The 18990-nt window shown below is 53.5% G+C and overlaps 1 protein-coding gene across 2 annotated transcripts in view; it reads left to right on the top strand.

Annotated features, from left to right (window-relative positions):
- MNT (MAX network transcriptional repressor) overlaps nucleotides 1-17984 on the top strand; it is a 28795-nt gene extending 10811 nt beyond the window's left edge. For both annotated transcript variants that reach the window (XM_068656202.1, XM_068656201.1), the window contains 2 exons: nucleotides 15055-15247; nucleotides 16806-17984. In XM_068656202.1, the coding sequence (XP_068512303.1) occupies nucleotides 15055-15247; nucleotides 16806-17521 (909 nt within the window). In that variant the 3' untranslated portion in view covers nucleotides 17522-17984. The remainder of the gene's footprint in view (nucleotides 1-15054; nucleotides 15248-16805) is intronic.
- Nucleotides 17985-18990: the final 1006 nt, after the last annotated feature.

An 18990-nucleotide genomic window follows, 5' to 3' on the forward strand; every position in this document is an offset into this window, starting at 1 on the left:
ATTTGATTTCGGGCAGACCGGTGTCAGCGAGGAGATGAGCTCTCATTAGCGCTAACGGAGATGGAGTGATCGCATCGCCTGTTCTTGCACTTGGGACTCGAGTCCAGTCGTGATGCCACGCACAGAGCTGTTCCTCGCCTGCTGACGCTCTGTGAATACTGATGCAAGTGCAGGTCTGTCCGTGAGCAGGCACTGCTCTCTGGCAAAATTTTTGTGCTTTTACGAGACAGCTTAAAATGCTCCTTGAGGCTGTTGGTGGGGGTGGCCGATTCTTTTTCTCCTTCCCTCTAGATCCATTGTGAAATCCGTTGATTCTGATGCAAGGCACTTCTGTGCTCCCTACGTGTGTGTGTACAGACAGCTCTGTAAATTGCTGGGAATGGAGCTCTTGTTGTGTTTTCTTAGGAAGCATAAACTACTTTTTGATGGTCCACCATGTGCCCATGGATTCAGAAAAACATTTCAGTTTCTACCACATGGGATGCAGTTCAGTGCCACCTCTGAACTGCCATCACCAGCGTGGATCCTCTGGCCCACTTCTGGCTCTCTGGTTTTGCCACCTGCAAATAGCAAAGGGCAAACGAGGCAGGCTTGGTTGGTTGGTTTTGGTTTTACTTTCTGTCCAATCGCTGTGTTTGGCACAGGGCTATCTGCCCCTCTGCTCACCCCTGGAGCTTTGCACAGGTGAAGGGAGCTCCGGCCCCACGGCATTTGCCCTCAGGTGAGCAGCTGCAGGTAGGGCTTGGAGGGACACGAAGAGGCAGTGCTGGTGCTCTGGGCCCATGCAGCGTTTCCACTTGGGGTTTGAGGGAGGTGTAAAGATGCAGAAAACGTGTCTGGTGACTGCTGTGGTTCACTGGTGCGTAATTGCTGCTGACAGGTTAGGTTAGGAGTTATTTATTCTGCTGGAGAGTCAACGTGCGTTCCTTGTAAGCTGCTTTGAATTTCATAACAAGAAAGGGAAGGGGAAATTCTGAGCTGCCCTCGCCCAGCCCTGGCTCTGGGCACTTGCTGCCCCTGGGCTGGCAGAGGGGGCTGGAGGGGAGCTGTGCTCCATGTGGGAAACGCGTGCCTCAGCAGAGAGCTGGCCCTGAAGTGCTGGGGCCGGAGGCCACGGGCTTGCTGCCAGCTGCCTCGCCGGGAGGCTGCGCAGACACCGCAACCCAGAGTGGCCCCGGACCTGCGGCGGGGCACGGCTGGAGAACCAGGTCAGGGCCAGCGCAGGGCCCGCTGCGGCCGGTGGGTGGAGGCAGGAGACGGAGCCCGGCGATGGTGAGGAAGGTCGTGCTGACTCCATCCATCCTGGCCCGCCCTCCCTCCCTCCTTCCTTCCCGGCCAGGAGCTCCCTGGCCTCCAGCACCCTGGCCATGTGCGCAGCGCACTGATGGTGGCCCCGGGCTGCCCACCCGCAGCACCCACGGGTCCTGGGCACGGCCGAGCCGCTGCCTGCGTGAGCTCCGTGCAGTGCTGCTGGCAGCGCCTGCCCCTCGGGGGCTGCCCCCAGCACCAGCTGAGCATCCCTGGGGGCTGAGCGGAGGAGGTGCCACCCCCAGCACGTGGGGCCACGGGCAGCACTTCGCTGTAGGGCTGGGCGAGGTGAATCCCAGCCTCCTCTGCAGACAGGAGCCGGTTACAAGAGGAAACAAAGGAAACCGTCTATTCCTGGCAGGAACACGGAGCTAGCACCCCCACATGTGGAGCGTCTCCGTCTCAGCCTCTGCAGCCTTCCAGCTTTCTGCAGGCACCCACAGGATACCGCCAGTGCCGCGCCGAGCCTGCACGTCCCACTGACGGGCTTGGTGCTGGCCTCTCTCCTGTGAGGAGAACATGGGATTGTACAAAAGGGGTTTAGAAATCAAGACACAACATAGCAAAGTGTTAGTTCACAAAAGAAAAAAAAGCCTTCCACAGGAGGAGTGCAGCTTGCCAGCCCTGAGGCTCTGCCTCGCTGATGAGCGGTGCCCGCAGGAGTAGGAGAGTGCACTGACTGCTGCAGCCTCTCTTCCTATGAAATCCTTTTTCCCCATTCCAGCTGGAACTTCTTAGAAACAGGCTGTTTGTTTCCTTGGCCGGGTTTGAACATCTGTATCTGCATCAAATCAGATAAGTCAAGAAGTTAAATTCCAAACTTCCCATGGAGCCGTCATTCTAATTTATCCTTCGAGCTGGGTCTGCGCTCTACAAGAGTAAATTAGAATCTCTGCAATTAAGCACACTGTTGCACAAAGGAAATTAGGCTGAACACAGCTGGAAGTTAATAATCCTTTTAAATGGCGATTCGGTTTTAGGCAGTGCAGGCTGTTGTGGTGCGGACCAGCTCTGTGGCTTTCGGCTGAGGGAGTTTTGTCCCCTGCAGGTGGCGGTGGCTTGGGCTCCGTGCTTGTGCAAGCCACCTGCCCTTTGTGCCTCGCCGTCCTGCCTGCAAAGCAGGAGGCACGGTGCTGCAGGCCTCCCGAAAGTTCCCCTAGGTCCTCAAGTGCCATGGGAAAAACGCAGCGGGAGGAAGATGCTGGGGCCTGCTTGTGGGGAGCGGTGCCCGGGTGCCCGTGGCGGGGTCAGAGAGCAGCCGGCCGAGGCCGTCCCTCGGCGAGCAGCACGCGGGGGCCGCAGCGTGCTCACTGCATGGGGAAGGTGCTGCTGGGGCAGCCGGGGAGCAGAGCTGGGAGCAGAGGACTGCAGACGCAGTTTGTAGCCAGGACTCCGGTGCAGCTGGGTGTTTTGATTTAATTCTCTTTGAAGGATTCCTTGCCCCCTAGGAAATGTTGTAATCATCGTAGTTGGAAGCTAATTGAAGCCCTTAAGCAAGGCTGTTTTCTCCTCTGTGTTCTCAAACTGCGCCTGTCGCTATGGTACCTGAACACCTTCCAGTTCCAGGGGTTATTTCCTATTGCACAGTGAGTGTGAAGCAGCATCCAGGCGCTGAGCTCACCGGGTAACACCGGGACAGCCAAAGCGGGCAGCCTGCGAACAGCACCGAGCCGCAGCCCCACGGCCCTGTGCTCACACTGCAAGTCCTGTTTGTCTGCCAGAGCTTCCCCCTACAACCAGAGGCAAATGCTGGTCAAACAACAGTGTGCTTGCGAAATACCAGGCAAAGCTGAGCTTCCTGAAGCTTGCAGGGGGCAAAGAGGAGAATCCTTGGCAGCCCTTTGTGAGCAGGACACGCCTGATCCACAGGACTGCGCGTGGTGCTTAGCGCAAGGCTTGGAAGGGTACCGAGGGGGGAGAAAAGGTGGTGTGCTAACACGCCAGCTCCAGTTGTGCCAGAGGGATACGTGCTCTGTGTAAGCAGTGGACTTCCCTTACAGATTCGCAGAGCTCATCTTCCAGTCCGACTCGCTGCTTTTGTCGAATTGGAGATAGAAAATAACTGAAAATAACTGTGAAATGAACGAGGGATTGACCCAGATGTCATGTGTTGCCAAGGAAAGGAGCAGGAAGGGGACAGCTTCTCCCTGCCTCAGGAGCCAGGGTTAAAATTATGCCCAGCGTCCTGCTGATGGAGTGATACGGGAGCAAAGCCACTGCCACCAGCTCAGGCCTTGCCTCCTGCTCTGTTTCTGCAGCCTTCCCAGTAAGCACAGAGAAATTCTTGTTGCTGAACAGTCTTCTGATTTTTCTGGATGTAGGTGCAGTGTAGAACAATCTTACGATTTTTCTGCATGTAGATGCACGGCTCCGGGAGCGGGAGCGGCGCCTGCCAGGTTGTGTGGCCCTCGCTCAGGTGCCCCCTCGGGCTGAGTTCATGCTAAAAGCACAAAATGAAGCAGTGTTGTACTGGACTCGAGGTAATGGACATCTCTTTGGATTCACAAATAAATGACCGCATTGTTCATTTCGAAGGAAATGTGCCCAATTTCCTCGTCTGATTGCAAATGCAGGCTTCCTCCGCTGACCTCCCGTTGCATCGCTGCCGTGTCCTCAGCTGACCTGCTGACAAGGATCAATGTCATTGCCCTGTGTCAGGTGTAACTGCTTCAGAATGAAGCTAACGCAAGGACAGTGTCCGTCAGTCCCAGATCACTGCCAGATGGAAAGAAAAATAGTTTGGCAAACTGAAACAGTGGGCAGGGATGTGAAATAGGAATAAAGCAGGGAGTGATGATCCTAGGAAGCAGAAGGGACTCTCGCCTTTCCTAAACAAAGAAAACCACCAACAGCATGACCCTGCAGTAGAGAGTGTGTCAACGTCAGCATCAGTCACTGGGTTTTGATGCAGGAACCTTGTCTCATTTTGTTATTACCACGCTGGTTCCTTCCCTTTTCCCTGTGTCTGCTTCCTCCTTTGTCACCTCTTTGCAGCGTGAGCTCTTCTGCCACCTCTCCTCAAGTCACCATCTGAGCTGAGAGCACAGGATGCTCTCATAAGGTGAACGATAAATTGCAGAGCTGATTCCTGACCTCCTGCTGGGAGTAGAAACCCCTCATAAACTGATGGATCTGTGCTAATCAGTAATGCTAATTGTTTGTGTGAAACACTTAAAATATCCTCACCTGGTCTCTTTGGCTCAAACTGTGTGAAGTGACACACTGTGCACCTGAAAATGGTGCAGATTCCTGTCTGTGCTAACAATAACCAGAACAGGATGAGTGGATTTGTAAAGCCCTTTGGTAATGCCTGAGTTAGGGTTCACACGTTTCGTAGGTAAAGGACACCCCCAAGGGGGAGCCTTGTGGTGCAGCGAGGTGCCACGCCGCAGACAGAGCCCACGTATCTCTGGTTAGAGTTTGGTCTGCCTGCACTCCTGAATAAGAAAAGAGAGCTCCTCTGCGTTCCTGCCCTGTAGTGGCCGGGTTGTTGAGCAGAATGCATAAAACCAGGCGGTGATGCTGAATCTGATCGGTCCCTCACCTTGGAAGGCGTGCCCGTGGCTTGTTGTGTCGGTGTTTTTGGGTTGTTTTAATTCAGTGCCAGCTAACTCCTGTAAAACTTACCCAGTAGGAACCTGAGCCCATTGCCAGGCTCAGTGCCTGCTTCATGTGAGCAGCACTCACATGCAAAGCGGAGCTGCTGTGCGTTGTTTACCTGACCCGATCAATTGATTCTATCTTGTCTAATTAGCCTGAATTTCATCGCAAGTAATAAAGGCTTCCAGCAACAATAGGCTGTGGTCATGGAACAAGGGTATGGGATCAGCTGTGGGTGTCAGAAAGAGATGAGAAATCGGACTTAAAAAAAAGAAAAGGTGTTCAATAAGTACAGCGAATTGGAAGCTGCTGCAAGGTGAGAAACTGAACTGGAGCACGGGGCTGGGCTCCGCTGCAGGCAGGGGGAGCTGCACCGGCACAGCAAGCGCAGCCCCTGCTCCTCCTGGAGCCACTGAAGGATTGATTTTAGCTTCAGGGCCTGACGTCAGGCTGCATCCGCACAGGAGGAGGGGTTCGGAGCCTGAGAGGCTGGGGGAGGCTCTGAGCTCGCTGTCCCTGGGCACTCGGTGTGCTGCCCGAGGCACGAGCTCTGGAGTTCCCGCTGCTGGGCATCCTTCAGCAGCTTCCAGCACGTAGCGCGTGGCCGTGCCTCGCGTGCAGCAGCACTGTCAGATTGGTTTCCTTTTGGATAACCTGCACAGTCCTCGAGTACGAGGAGCTTGGGATTCTCTTCTTGAATCAGGGAGTGCCGTGCTCTGGCTGGCGTGGCTGCTGAGGGTGACGTGGGCCCCAGGGGGCTGCGGACGTCTGAGCTCAGATCCCCAACCAGCCCTCACCACCTGGGGCGAGACATCCCCAAAGAGCAGTCAGTGGAGTAACTTCATTTGCAGCAGTAGCCACAAAACGTGTCATGCAATAGAAATAAAAAAGCCGGTGTTTGGACCTTGTGGCGTGAGTGGAAGCCATCCCCTTGCCAGAAGGGATGGTGATTTTCCTGAGCGGTGTCTCTCTTGTGACTCACACACAGGAGTTTGGGAAGAGTAAACAAATTAATAAATCTTTTACATATTTTTTTTAGTTGCTAGAAAACCCACAGCTATCACCCTGCTATCATTTGGTAATAGCTTTAGGAAGCACTTAAGGTTCTAAAACACAAACCAAACCCTGCAGAGCGTAGCAGAGGGTTTGGGAATGGCAGTTGTGTTGCAGTCCGTTTCGAGTACCATTGCTCACACTCCTGGTTGCTGTCAGAGAGCAGGCACGGGAGAGGCGTGCACGGGATGTGACAAAAGCAGTGATGTGTACAACCTGATTGCGCGGGGTTTATTTCGTGTATAACACTGCAGAAGTCACCTACCATTAAAGGAAGGCAAAAACCCCAATCAGCGACAGCGAAACAGCTCACTAACAAAACAACCATTTTGTTTTGTGATTTTGCTTTTCTCGGACAGCCTGATAGGAAGAGGTTACAGCCCCACGGCCCGTGTTACCCGGGGAGCTTGGGTTCCTGTTCTTGTTAGCAGATTGCAAAGGTGTGTGCTGATACTCTGCAATTATAGGGAAGTAAATACTGACCTCACAGCACTACAAACAAACAGAAAACAGAAGCTCTGTGTGTGCCTCACACAGCAGAGGTCAGCCCACGTTGCACAACGCTTTGCAGCCATAGGTGTCGGGGCAGTCCTGCTCAGGCAGCTGCAGGGTAATGAACGAGGGGGGGTTCGAAATTACAATAAGCAGCAGGAAGTGGTATCAGCTTCATCTCCCGTTGTCATGTCGGTGCCACTATGATGTGATGGAAATGCTGATAAAGTGTCCTTTGGAGGTTGTGGAAATACAAGTACAATTGTACAGGGCCCCCGTCTCAGTTCTTTGTATAACCTGCAGTGATGCTGATCCTGCTTGTGTCTTTCTTCCCTGCCAGTTCTCACCCTTCTGCCCAAACACTTCTCTGTGGGCAGCTGTGACTTCTGTTCCGTCTCTTTCTCTTTGAGTCAGGCCATGGGAAACAGGGTGACTGTAGGAGGTGGGTGCCATCTGTTGGGCACGATTACTCCCTGTGTCTGTACTTCAAGAAAAGAGGAACTGGCCCTGAGGGTGGTCGGGCATTTTTCTGCAGCACTAGAAAGCCCAGCTCGTGGTTCGGTCCACGTCCCGAAAGGTCTGAGATACTCCTAGCAGCACTTTCCCCTCACGTGGTGGTTCATTCTGCAAACAGACTCACCCAGGCAAAATGCTTCGTCAGGTTTTGAGCACGTCGGGTGCTCCCAGAGCTCAGAGCCTTGTGTTAATCCTGGGGCAGTGTCTTTAACGAGGTGACCTGGCACCAGGGCCTGGCTGTCAGCTGCTGTTCCGAGATGAGGCTCCAGGATGTGTTGGAATTGGTTGCTGAGATACTGCATTTTTCTCTGCAAATTGCTACACCAGGGAGAAAAGGCATCTGCTAGATACTAATTTGTGTGGCCCTATAGGAACGCCCCGTGAACCTTGCAGCTTACGACGTGTCTTAGCCAGTCAGCGTCTCAGTCACATTCAATTTTGATAGACTTCAATAAGAGCTAATATATTTAGTAACACAAAAGCTGTTGAGTGTCAATAGGCTGGTCTAAAAGGGGATAGTTTTAGGACCAGTTAGGAAACATTGCCCTTTGTTCCCCTCCCTGCTCCCCCATCATCTTGGGGCCAAAGCATGGCTTGCATGTAGGAGTGCCCAAAACACCTTGTGGCTGCTCAGGGCCTCTGTGAGATGGAGCAAAATCGGAACCCACTTCTTGTAACACCTTCTGTGTTGCACAAGTCAGTGAGACTGAATTTGTACAGGTTGGGTGGGCTGGCAGCATCCCGATCAGCTGAGAATTACGAAAACTGTCAGAAAGGATTGAACCACAAATACAACTTTTAATTTAGAATTCTTGCTCTGCTCCGCTCTTCTGGCTTAGTGTTTGTTGGGATTCAAAGCTCATCGTCCCCAGCAGCTGGCACCATCCTGCGGCTTTATGCTAAGGATTTCGGGGGGCTCTGGGGCTGCCTCAGCCCAGCGGGGAGTGCTGGCACCTGCAGGGGTGCCCCCGCTCCAGGGCCACCGCGGTGAGCAGCGGGGGGACTCCGGCGCCGGCCGTGCGGGGCCGGTGGGCACGGGGCAGGCGTGGAGCTGCTGGCGCTGGCAGCCGTAAACCCTCCCCGTGCACGTTTGTGGCCTCGCAGAGGTGCAGGCGTGGTTTGTGTTTAACCACGGGCTCCTTCATGCTGCCCTGAGATCCATTCCATTCCCTCCGTGGCCGAAGCAGCGAGGGAGGGAGGTCGACAGAAATCCTCTGGTGACCCAGATCTGATCTGTGGGCCGTAGGTGGAGCTGCCCGATGTGAGTCACCAGCGCTGCCCTCCTTACGGCGGGGGAGAAACGGGGGAAGGAGGCGATGCAGGAGCACCGGCGCCTTCCCGAGGCAGCAGGAGCTCAGGCTCCTGAGACCCGAGGCTGGGGCTTGCAGTGGGTGGGAAGGGGCCACCCGGCTCTGCCCAGGCAGGGCCCCCGGGGAGGCCGTGCAGCCAGCGGGGCTGCCCTGGCCGGGGCTGCCAGCATCTGCCAGGGAGCGCTCCGTCACGGGGAAGCCCTCGCCTGGTGCTCCCCCGTGGCAGCCGCTCGGAGCCCCGGGAAGCCGTGTGTGTGCCTGGGGGCTGAGCCAGACTTGCAGAAATAGGCACAGAGGGGGGGGCCGTAGCCAGGGCCCATCCAGAACCGTGCTTTGTCTCGCGCAGCAGCCGCAGTGAGATGCCTCCAAGAAAAATAGAAGAATCCTGCAGCACGTAGATGCAGCGATAACGTCTCCACATTTATCTCCTCCTCGTCTCTAGCTGTCAGAGATTCGGCTGTAGCCGGAGCTCAGCTGTGGGTTGCCTCCCAGAGCTGCTGTCTGCACGTCCCACGTACACCCAGGAAAGGCTCAGGAGTCTCTAATCTGGTGATTTTGACACTAATAATAATCGCTCCTTGAAATGTAGCGTGATTGATTTTAGCTTGCAGAAAGCTATTAGTTCTACCACAGACATATTTGCCGTGTGAAGCAAATTAAAATTACTTGGTCAGTATAATGTTCCAAGTAACAGACCCCACGTTTCGGGGTATTGGGGCATCCAGTATCTCCTAGCATCATTGAAAACATCTCACATTTCCTGAATGACAGAGATTATTTAAAAAAAAACAAACAAGAAAACCACACAACCACTCTGAACACGTTGTCATTGCAGACAATACTTCAGTATTTTTTTAACGTTGGATTTCTCTTACCATTGAAAGCCATGTCAAAGAATGGAGCAGACCTGCTGAACTGGTAAAAGCCAGCGTGGTTTTGGTGATTGCCACCGGGAGCTGCTGCGCCTCGCCTTGGTTTGTGTTTGCACTGCGTGTTCCGGTCATTTGCTGCTTCTCTCTCTTCTTTTTTAAGTCCTTTATTCTTTGTCTTCCCGATTTGGGTTCTTGCTACCCTCTATCCAGTAACTATTTATACCTCCTTCAGAGAGCTGTGCTCACGGGAGGCTCGATCCTCTCGGGGCTGCAAGGCCAGTGCAAAAAGCCATTTTTCAAGTGCATTTTTGTTCCAGAGATTGTGGCCCACTGTGTTTTTTATCAGGAATTTTATGTGCTAACAGTGTGCATATAATAAATAGTAATAATAATACGTGTTCTCATTCTCTCATGACTCTCTTCTCCAGACAGATTCCCTATTCTGTGAAGTATTTCTAGATATTTAGCTCTTCCACTGCAAACCAGAGGGAGCGTGCTGGGTGCCCAGAAACACGATGGTCACAGGCCCCTCAGCAGCACAGCTCTTGTCACTCGCAGGAAAGCCGGGACAGCAGCTGGCTCGTTTCCGGAAAGCACAGAGCTTGCTGCGTGCGTGTGAGGCTGAAGTCACATCCTAGAATGTAGCACTGCGAGGTGGGGTTTGGTGTCGGTGGTGGTGTGAAGTGTTAGTTCTGAGAGCTGGGGAGACTGAAACTAACGCAAAGCCAGCAGGAAACAGCCCCGAGTCCTGGCTCTGCACCTCCTCCTTCCTCTCCTCCCTCCGCAGACAAGCTCTCACCTTCCCAAAGTCAGCAGGGAAGGGAGCTCCTGCAAGACCCCCCTGTGGGGAAGCGAGGTGTGAGGCGTGAGAGCCGTGAGATGTGGTGAGACGTGGTGAGATGTGCCGTGCGCCGCAGCCTCCCCGCGGGGCGTTGGGGACGTGCCCCACGGGCTGGTGCTGCCCAGGGCCTGCAGGGACACGGCTGCTCCGTGTGTGGGCACCGGCAAACAGCAGCTCTCGGAGGATAGCCACAGCCAGATGTCGTTCTGTGTCTGAGACCGAGTGGTTGTCACATAAAAGGTGCTGAGCCCGTCGGTGCTTACAGGGAAACGCAGCGGGTGCTGCCTCCCTCGGCAGTGTCGTGCTGCAGCCTGAGCCTGTGGGTGAGCCTGCACCTTAGGGCCCCGGAGCTCTGCACGCTGTCCTCAGGTTCCCTTGCCTCTGGGTAGGTGAGACCGGAGCCCTCTGCCGAGCAAAGGCTCCCAGGAAAATTCATGAGGGATGGCGGCAGGTCGGTGCCCGGCTGGACCTGCTCCTGGCTGTGCGGCCGTGGGCAGCAGGGCAGGGACTGGGCAGGGACGGGGCAGGGGCTGCTTTGGCTGCTGGTGGCGGCGCTGTGCCTGTGTTCTGTGGGAGCCTGCACGGCCCCGCTGCGAGATGGCATCTGTAAGAGCCAGCCGAACCATGCAGTTGCCATGGAAACGAGGGATTTTGTTCCCGTGGCAACCAGCCGGGGCTTTCCCACCAGCCAAGCGAGCTCCCGAGAACAAGCACCGGCCTCACCTCCGCCTGGGGCCTCATCCTGCCCGGCGCTGCTCTCTGCGCCTCGGGCCGTGCCACCAGGGGCAGCCCAGGCCGTGTGTGGAGGCTGTGGGCACGGCCTGACGCCACGGCCTGATGCCACGCAGGATGCCCACACGGGAGGCAGGCACTTGGATTTTGGGCTTGCTCTGGTTCTCCTTCAGCACTGCAGGCTCGGTCCAGTTTGGCACGCGGTTGCTTCAGTTTTAAAGAAACTGTTCCTTGCACCTGAAGAACCTGATAGAAGGCATAGCGAGATACGAAGCAGTGATGTCCATAATTAATATGAGTCATGTAACATCCCAAAAGTACCGCAGGTGGGTGTAACACCTCTGCCAACAGCCTCGGGGACTTAGGCTGTTTGGGGACTGCGCTTCCCACAGCGTGCTGCCTTCCTCAAGACGTTCCAGGAGGCAGGCTGGTGCCATCCCGCTGCCCTGCTGTGGCGTGGCAGTCCCTGCAAGGGTGGGAGCCTTTTCCTGGGATTTCGCTGTTTTCATTGTGCCCAGGCATCAGCACAGTGCACGGCGCCGCACAGCCCGCACTGACCGGTCGGGATCTGCTGCAGTCTGCGGGGTGCTGCACGTGGGATGGCGGCAGGGGGGCTCCTGGGGCCCGAGAGCTCTGCGGGGTCTGCTCCGGTGTGTGCAGCCACAGTAGCCAAGAGTTAAGGAATCTGGTTCAAAATCACAAATCACTCTCATGATTGCTCATTGATGGGGAATTTTTAATCGGTGCGCGCTGTGTAATAGAGCACAGCAGCTGAAATGTACTTCTGGAAACGCTTATAATTGAAAGTGAGTTTTTAAATTGCTAATATAATGCCTATAAGGGGAGCTTTTTAATAAGACCTTTTAAGCCTCACTGATGCCAACTACAGGGTTAGCATTATTCTTGAGGCAAGCGCAGAGAGCGTCGGGAGCATTATTTTCCATCTTGACATAAGAATAAGCAATTTAATTACAGCCAGCTATAAAATGGAAAATTCTTTACAGTGACAAATGAGCTTTGCAGTGTAGTGACAACAGTAGTTTGTTTCTGGTTTGTTTACCAAATAATGGCAAGTGGGATGCACACAAGGACCAAATAATGGCTCTGCAGTGAGAACGGGCACAAAGGCGCAAAACGTTCCAGCTCGAATCGCGCCGTGTGCTTGCTGCCACTGCAGTTGTGCTGGTTTGCTTTAATAATCCGTGTGGGAAACGGCGGCTTTGAAGCTGGCAGCTGCATGTATGGGAGGAAAAGCCGATCGCATGGGTAGCAAAGGCAAACCCCGTATGGATTTCGACTTGGTCGCTGCTGTTGCAATAGGAGATGAGAGACCTCGCCGTGCCCTCCCTTCCTCGTCACCGTCTCCACGTGTGCGGGGCGGGTTTGGGGTCAGGCAGCGCCGCAGCCGATACGTGCAGCTGCCCGGCATTGCCTGGCTCACACCCAGCCAAAGGACAGGCGTGTTTTCCCTGGGACTGCTCCCGTACTTTGCATCGAGGCATGCTGACGTGCGTGGCTGAATGACCTTGTAAATACAGCCTTCACTTTCAGAATTGTTCCGCCCTTCTGGGAAATGGAAGAAACTGCCCAACGAGAGGGATTCTCGTCCCTGCAGCACACTGTTCCTGCACGCTTTATGTGGCCTCTGCTCCCGGTTTCACATGTGGTCAGGAGTTAAGCTGCAAGAGCTCTGAATGCTCTGAGTGAAACCAACTCCTCTTCACTAGAGCTGGCAGCTGGTGTGCACAACTTCCCAGCCAAAAGCCACGGGCGCATCCGCATGAAAAGCAGGAAATACGTGATTTCTTCCTGGGGTAGAGAGATTGGCTTCTCCCACAGCACTGTCAGGGTCCGTGATGTGTTTGTAGGTTTTTTTCAAGTGCCTGAGGAGTAAAACAAAAGCCAGATGTAACGGTGTGATTGTCACGGTACCTTCCTTATGCTGCAGAGTAAGAGTTGCCAGAGCAACCAACGCTTCCATGCCTTAACGTGGAAAGAAGCAGTCCTGCAGTGCTACTGGCACAGGAGAAGGGTCTGGGCCGAAATTTGGCGCCTGGGGAAGAGCCGTGCTGGCGGAGCCGTGTGGCGTTGCCCTGTGCCAGGCTGGTGCCCTGGGCCCAGCCCCGCAGCACGGTGGAGGCCTCGCTGCCGGCAGGGCCGGGGCCTGCAGGCCTGGCGGTGCCCTAGGGGCTGTGGCCATGGCTCCTGCTCCCGCAGCCCTCCTCCAGCGCGGGATGTGATGTCCCCGAGAGCGCTCCTGCTGCCACCCGGGGCTGGCTGAGCTGCCTGGTACACGGCAGGGATTCCTGGCCTACTGACCGCAGCGGCAGGGCTGGGCGGCCTCGTGGTCCAGTGTTTGGGGTTCAGCTGGTTTGGGTGCAGCCGTCCTTAAAGCAGGGGCTCCCGGGAGTCGCTGGGGGACTCTGGACTGGTCCTCGGCTGCGGGCAGGGAGCTCCCGCTGTGGGACCACGGCCCAGAAGAAACTGCAAGGCGGTGCAGAGGAGAGCAGCATCTTCTGGGCAGTGACGGTCTGAGTCTTTGGGCCTGGATCACACCTGGGGAGTGCATCCTTCCGCATCCTGGCTGGCAGCTCAGTCTTCGTCCCAGTTATAAGCACTTTATCAAAGCCTCCGCTGTCGCCTTCCCGGCAGCTCCCAGTGGGAGCGGTGCTGCAGAAGTGGGTCAGGCACAGCTACAGGCCTGCAGCTGGCCCGCACACACGCCTCAGCTGAATGAAATTTCAGACCCGGAAAGACAGGTGGTTGGCTGTTTGTATGAAGTCCTTTTGTTGATGTTTCATTCTTAATTATGTATTTTATGGAGTTTCAGGGTCTCCTCTGCCTGTTTGAGTTTTAGCTAATTCTGCTGGAAGATCCCAAGGGTTTGGGTTTGGTGAAAGCAGTGTCAGTGTGGTCGCTGCTTATTTTAAAAATAAATGTAACCACCGTGACTTGCTTTTCATGTTTTTTTTTTTTTGTATAGAGTATGATCTGTTGTGATAATACAGCTGCAGCAAGAAATTCCTGTTTCAGAAAAAAGGTGGAGGAGACCAGTGCATGTCTCTGAAGGTGTTTTCTGTTTGAGAACATACAGGCAAGCGCAGTCACAATACTAAGGTCTGGCTGACCCTGTGGCGTTTCTGATATGTGACTGGAAAGCCTGGCACCTGATGTGGGCAGGGTGATTCGCAAGAATTGACCCATCGACAGGCAGGTGCCAGGTTGGCAGTCTGCCCAGGGGGCTGCCGATGACACTGCTCAGGAAGGAGCACGGGCAGATGATCACCCCCCCATCAGTACCAGGCCCCCAGCGGCACCGATAGGAAGAAACGCAGGGGCAGGAGGGGGTCTGCTCCCTGTCCTGCCATCTCTTCTGGGCTGCGTCAGCCCTTCTTACCCAGCCCAGCTTGCAGGGCATCCTCTTGCCCTGGTACAGGAGATCCAGGCGTGGGAGATGGCAGAAAGGCCAAGCTCCTGCTGGGGGCACAGGCGTTGTGCTGCAGGGGCTGGGGGGCTGGGGACAGCTCTGCTGGAGCCTCCCGGGCTCCCCTTGCAGGGTAGCACACACGCGCAGCTCCTGCAGGGCCCTTGGGACTGTGCCTGCAGTGGGGTGCTGCTGGCACACAGCAAGGGGAGGTGCTGGAGAGGGAGGCAGGCTCTGGTTAATTACACTAGGTTCATTACTAAGCTGAGTAGCAGCTCAGCCGGGAAATCCGTCTTTACGTGGCGAGCTACAACAAAACACATCCCAGAATAGTTCCTGAAAGATGACTGGGGCCAGCAGACTCCGGCCATCTGCTCTGCCGCCTCCCGGCACCTTCCCCTGGAGCGCGCCCGGCCCAACGGGTCAGAAGTGGAGAGAGAAAGAACTGTGGAGGTCAGGAGAGAGAAAGTATGCAGGAAGAAGGTTTCATTTTCTGTCCGTAGAGTGGCAGAAATACTTTTTTTTATTTTTTTCAGAGAAATAAATTTTTTTTTTCTGAGAAAAAGCTTCACAGATTTTTCTAAGGAGCTTTAGGCTGTTACCCCGCAGCTGAAGTGCCTCTCACCTGGCGTGGTTAACCATTTCAGCTTTGGAGGCTCATCAGTTTTCCTTCAGAAAACAGAAAGTGGTTGGCCAAAGTAACCCTGCAGGCTTTCATGGCCAGGTCTCGTCCTTTCCCCTTCTGCATGAATTCGAAAGGCATGACTACATCTGATGAGGTCTACACCAGTATAACTGGTAACAGAAGAAAACCAGTAATGGATGTGGGAATGACCGGGTTGGCATAGATTACATTTGTCTTTTTTCTCCCTAGATATATATTTTTTTATTTCTTCCTGTCTTTAGACTTTAAAGAGAAAGGAAAAAGAATATGAGCACGAGATGGAGCGGCTGGCAAGAGAGAAGATTGCTACCCAGCAGCGACTGGCAGAAGTGAAGAATGAGTTGAGCCAGTGGATGGACATCATGGAGATCGACAGAATTATTCGACAGACAGTTCAGCCAGAGGATGACCAGGCATCTACCTCGACAGCATCAGGTATCTGCGATTTCTCTCTTCTTTTATCATCACTGTACATCACCGGCACAGCTGTGTAGTGGTGGTGGTGTTGGGAGTCTTCATTTAGCACTAGCACAGTTCCTTTGCATTCAGAATGAAGTAAGAGGTTTTTAAGTGTTTTGTAATCATTGATGCTGGTCTAATAAAATACTTCTATTTGTGTAAAGTACACTGAAAATCATGCCTCAGCAATGTTAGGTAAATACAAAGTGCAGGTCTGCACATTCAGCCTGCTAGTATCTCACATGAAGCTCCCTGCTCTCAAAATGTAGTTTCCTTCTTGCACAGCTGTGCACCACTGCTCAGTAGAACTGACTGGTGTGTAAGCATCTTGATGTATTTGTGCATGGAGGTGGGAAGGTGTTCAGCCATGCAGAGAAGAAGGAATTGGTACAGGAGAGATCACCAGAGCATTTGACCAATTTAACGAGCCTTTACGTTGCATGAGAAGGATTCACTATGAAGATAAAATGATACTAATGAAAATCGAGTGTGCTGCTCCCAGTAAGAAGTTTCTGTGAGGTAGGAGAGTGCATGCGTTTCTCTGTACCAGTGATCTGCAGCAGGAAGAATAGGCAGTCGTGGATGGACAGTGCTTTGCTTTCCAGGGATCGGAAGGGGGTAGCAATTCTTAACTATTGGCAGCAACTCCTTCAAATCATAACAGCGTTTGCTCTTGGTGCTCCAGGCAGACGATACAGCAGCTTCCAGAAAGGGAAAACGTGAACTTTCTGGTTCATTCAGAGTCCTGTATTGGGTTCGTCACCTTTGAACTTGCTCTCAACCATCTCCAGGTGGAAGCTGAGAGTAGGGGTGCTTTGTAATGGCATCAGCCGGCCTCAGCTGAAAATGATGTCTTCGAACTACTCCTAACCACAGCGCTTGCAAAAGGGAAGTACGTTCCCTGGTTTTCCTGCTGCTTCCGTGTCCTCTGAGATTTTTAGTCTACTGCATGGCTGTCCTCAGAGCATGCAGTGCAAGGTGCCCTGCTCACGATCCTCATCTCCTTAGGGTCAGTATTGCCGCATTAATTTGTGGGCTGAATGGAGACTCCTTTTTCCAGAACCAGGCTGAGGAACGTGCTGCCATGTTTCTTCATCGGTGTTTCCTTTCTGCTCTGGGAGCAGAAGGGGTAGTTCCAGCTGGTAGAGCAACTTGCCAGGATGAGAAGTCCTGTTCTCTTTGTGCACGGAGCACTCCTAATCCTAGGTTGTCTGTCTGCCTCTGCTCAAGTTGCTTCCCAATCCTGCCAAGTGAGATCTCTCAGCACCCCTCTCCACCACCCTTTTGTGGGCACCCCTCTCTGGGCTGAGAGCCTGGCTCTGTGTCCTTGTCCCACACGCAGACAAGAGAGGGGTGTGCCCACCCCACTGGGGCTCAGTGGAGCCTGCTGTGCTGTGCTGCCGTTCTGTAGCTCAGCGTCTCCTCCTGCTGCCATCTCTTCTGCTTGTGCTGCCATGTAGGAGAGGCTGGTTACCCCAGTTCGTGCTCTGCTTTCTTTTTTATGGGAGTTTCTTCCTTTCGTTTTTTTTTCCAGAGGGTGAAGACAACATGGATGAAGACATGGAAGATGACAGGCCAGTGAACTCTTTACCAAAACTCACCCAGCGCCAGCACCCAGAGCTCCTGAAAGCCGTCCCTTCAAATGCTGCTTCCCATCACCCAGCAGTTTTGCCTCAGCACCTGTCTATCCAGCAGAAACAAACCCCAGCCCACGCACAGCCTCCCATCCAGACACAAGCACTGGTCCAGCCGCAGGCGATCGTCCCAGCACAGACTCACATCGTGGCGGCTTCGACCGTGCAATCGACTGTTATTGCCCACACCGCCACTACCCACGCCTCGGTCATTCAGACTGTCAACCACGTGATTCAGGGTCCACAGACCAAGCACATTGCTCACATTGCACCTTCCACGTCCAGCCCTGTGCAACTTACCACTGCTGCTCAGCCTATCGGCCACATCACTGTGCACCCAGCCACCATCAACCACATGGCCCACCTCGGCCAGCAGCTGCCCATCTACCCTCAGCCCGTGGCCGTCAGCCAGCCTGTGGTGAGCCACATTGCTCACACTATCTCTCACCAGCAAGTGAATGGAACCACAAGCCTTGGCCAGCAAGCGGTGATGGCCAAGCCTGCTGTAGGAACCCAAGTTGTCCATCACCCGCAGTTGGTTGGGCAGACGGTCCTAAACCCAGTGACTATGGTAACCATGCCATCATTCCCAGTGAGCACACTGAAGCTGGCCTAGAGAGGATCGTCCGACGGCGCAGTCGTTGTTGGGAACCTTTCCTAAACTCCATACATTCCAACCACGTCCGACTCCGCGGGAGGGAAGTGCAGCAAACTCGGAGTGGCGGGGTGTGCGGGGCTGGGGCTGGCTCAGCCGCCCGGCCGCGAGCCTGCCGGTGATAGCGAGACGGGGCCGCTCTGCACTTGGGTTTTGCTAATCCGAGAAAACTTCAAAGACAGTTGTTCATGGTGATTTTTTTTCCTTTTATGTGTAATCGGTGAAATATGGATATGATGTTCTTAAGACGTTAATTTTCCCCTTTTATGTGTTGCTTCTTTGTAGAATAAAATTGCTGATCTCTTTATTGAGACATTGCGTAGAATGGGAAAAAATCATAGAAGTCTATATTTATATATATGTGTGTATGTGTGTGTATATATATGTATATACATATATATATATAAATATAACATTTGAAGAAGGCCTTTTGTAAGGTTGATTATTTTGCAGGATTATTAGACAAAATTCATTTTTGGAGGAAGAAGACAGAGTGTCCTCTCTAAACAAGAAACTTTAAGATAGATGGTTTGGTGGACCAGGGTACATATACAGTGACAAAAAATGCGTTAAAGGTATTTCCCGTCAATATATTTCAAAAAAACATCTAAAATCACTGTGACTTGTTATGGCATTTCAAGGAAATTCTCCTACCTACTGAAAGGAAGAAGGCAAAAACGCCAGGAGGCCTGCATGGATGAACAAGGTCTCCTGATGAGCTCCTGGACAAACTCCAACATAAAAAGGAAGCCTCCAGAGGGTGGAAGGAAGGAAGGACAGGTAGCCTGGGAGAAAATAGAGAGAAATTGTCTGAGCAGCCAGGGGTCAGATTAGGAGAGCTAAGGCCCTGATAGAATTAAATGTGGCCAGGGACATTAAGGGCAACAAGAAAAGTTCTGTAGATACATCGGTGATAACAGGAAGACTAGGGAAAATGTGGGCCCTCTCCAGAAGGAATCGGGAGACCTGGTTGCCCAGGATATGGAGAAGGTTGAGGCACTCAGTGAGTTTTTTGCCTCAGTCTTCACTGTCAGGAGCTCTAGCCACACTGCCCAAGTCCCATAAGACAAAGGCAGGGACTGGGAGCATGAAGAAGTGCCCAGCGTAGGAGAAGATCAGGTTCGAGACCAGCTGAAGAACCTGAAGGTGCACAAGTCATGGGACTTGATGAGATACATCCATGAGTCCTGGGGGAACTGGCAGATGAAGTTGCTAAGCCACTATCCATCATACTCGAGAAGCTGTGGCAGTCTGGTGGAGTTCCCACTGACTGGAAGAGGGGGAACATAGCCCCCATTTTTTAAAATGGGAAAAAAGGAAGACCCAGGGAGCTACAGGCCAGTCAGTCTCACCTCTGTGCCCAGTAAGATCATGGAGCAGATCCTCCTGGAAATTATGCTAAGGCACATTGAAAATGAGGTGATCGGTGA

Source organism: Anas acuta, chromosome 19, assembly GCF_963932015.1.
Source record: "Anas acuta chromosome 19, bAnaAcu1.1, whole genome shotgun sequence".
NCBI classification, from domain to species: Eukaryota; Metazoa; Chordata; class Aves; order Anseriformes; family Anatidae; genus Anas; species Anas acuta.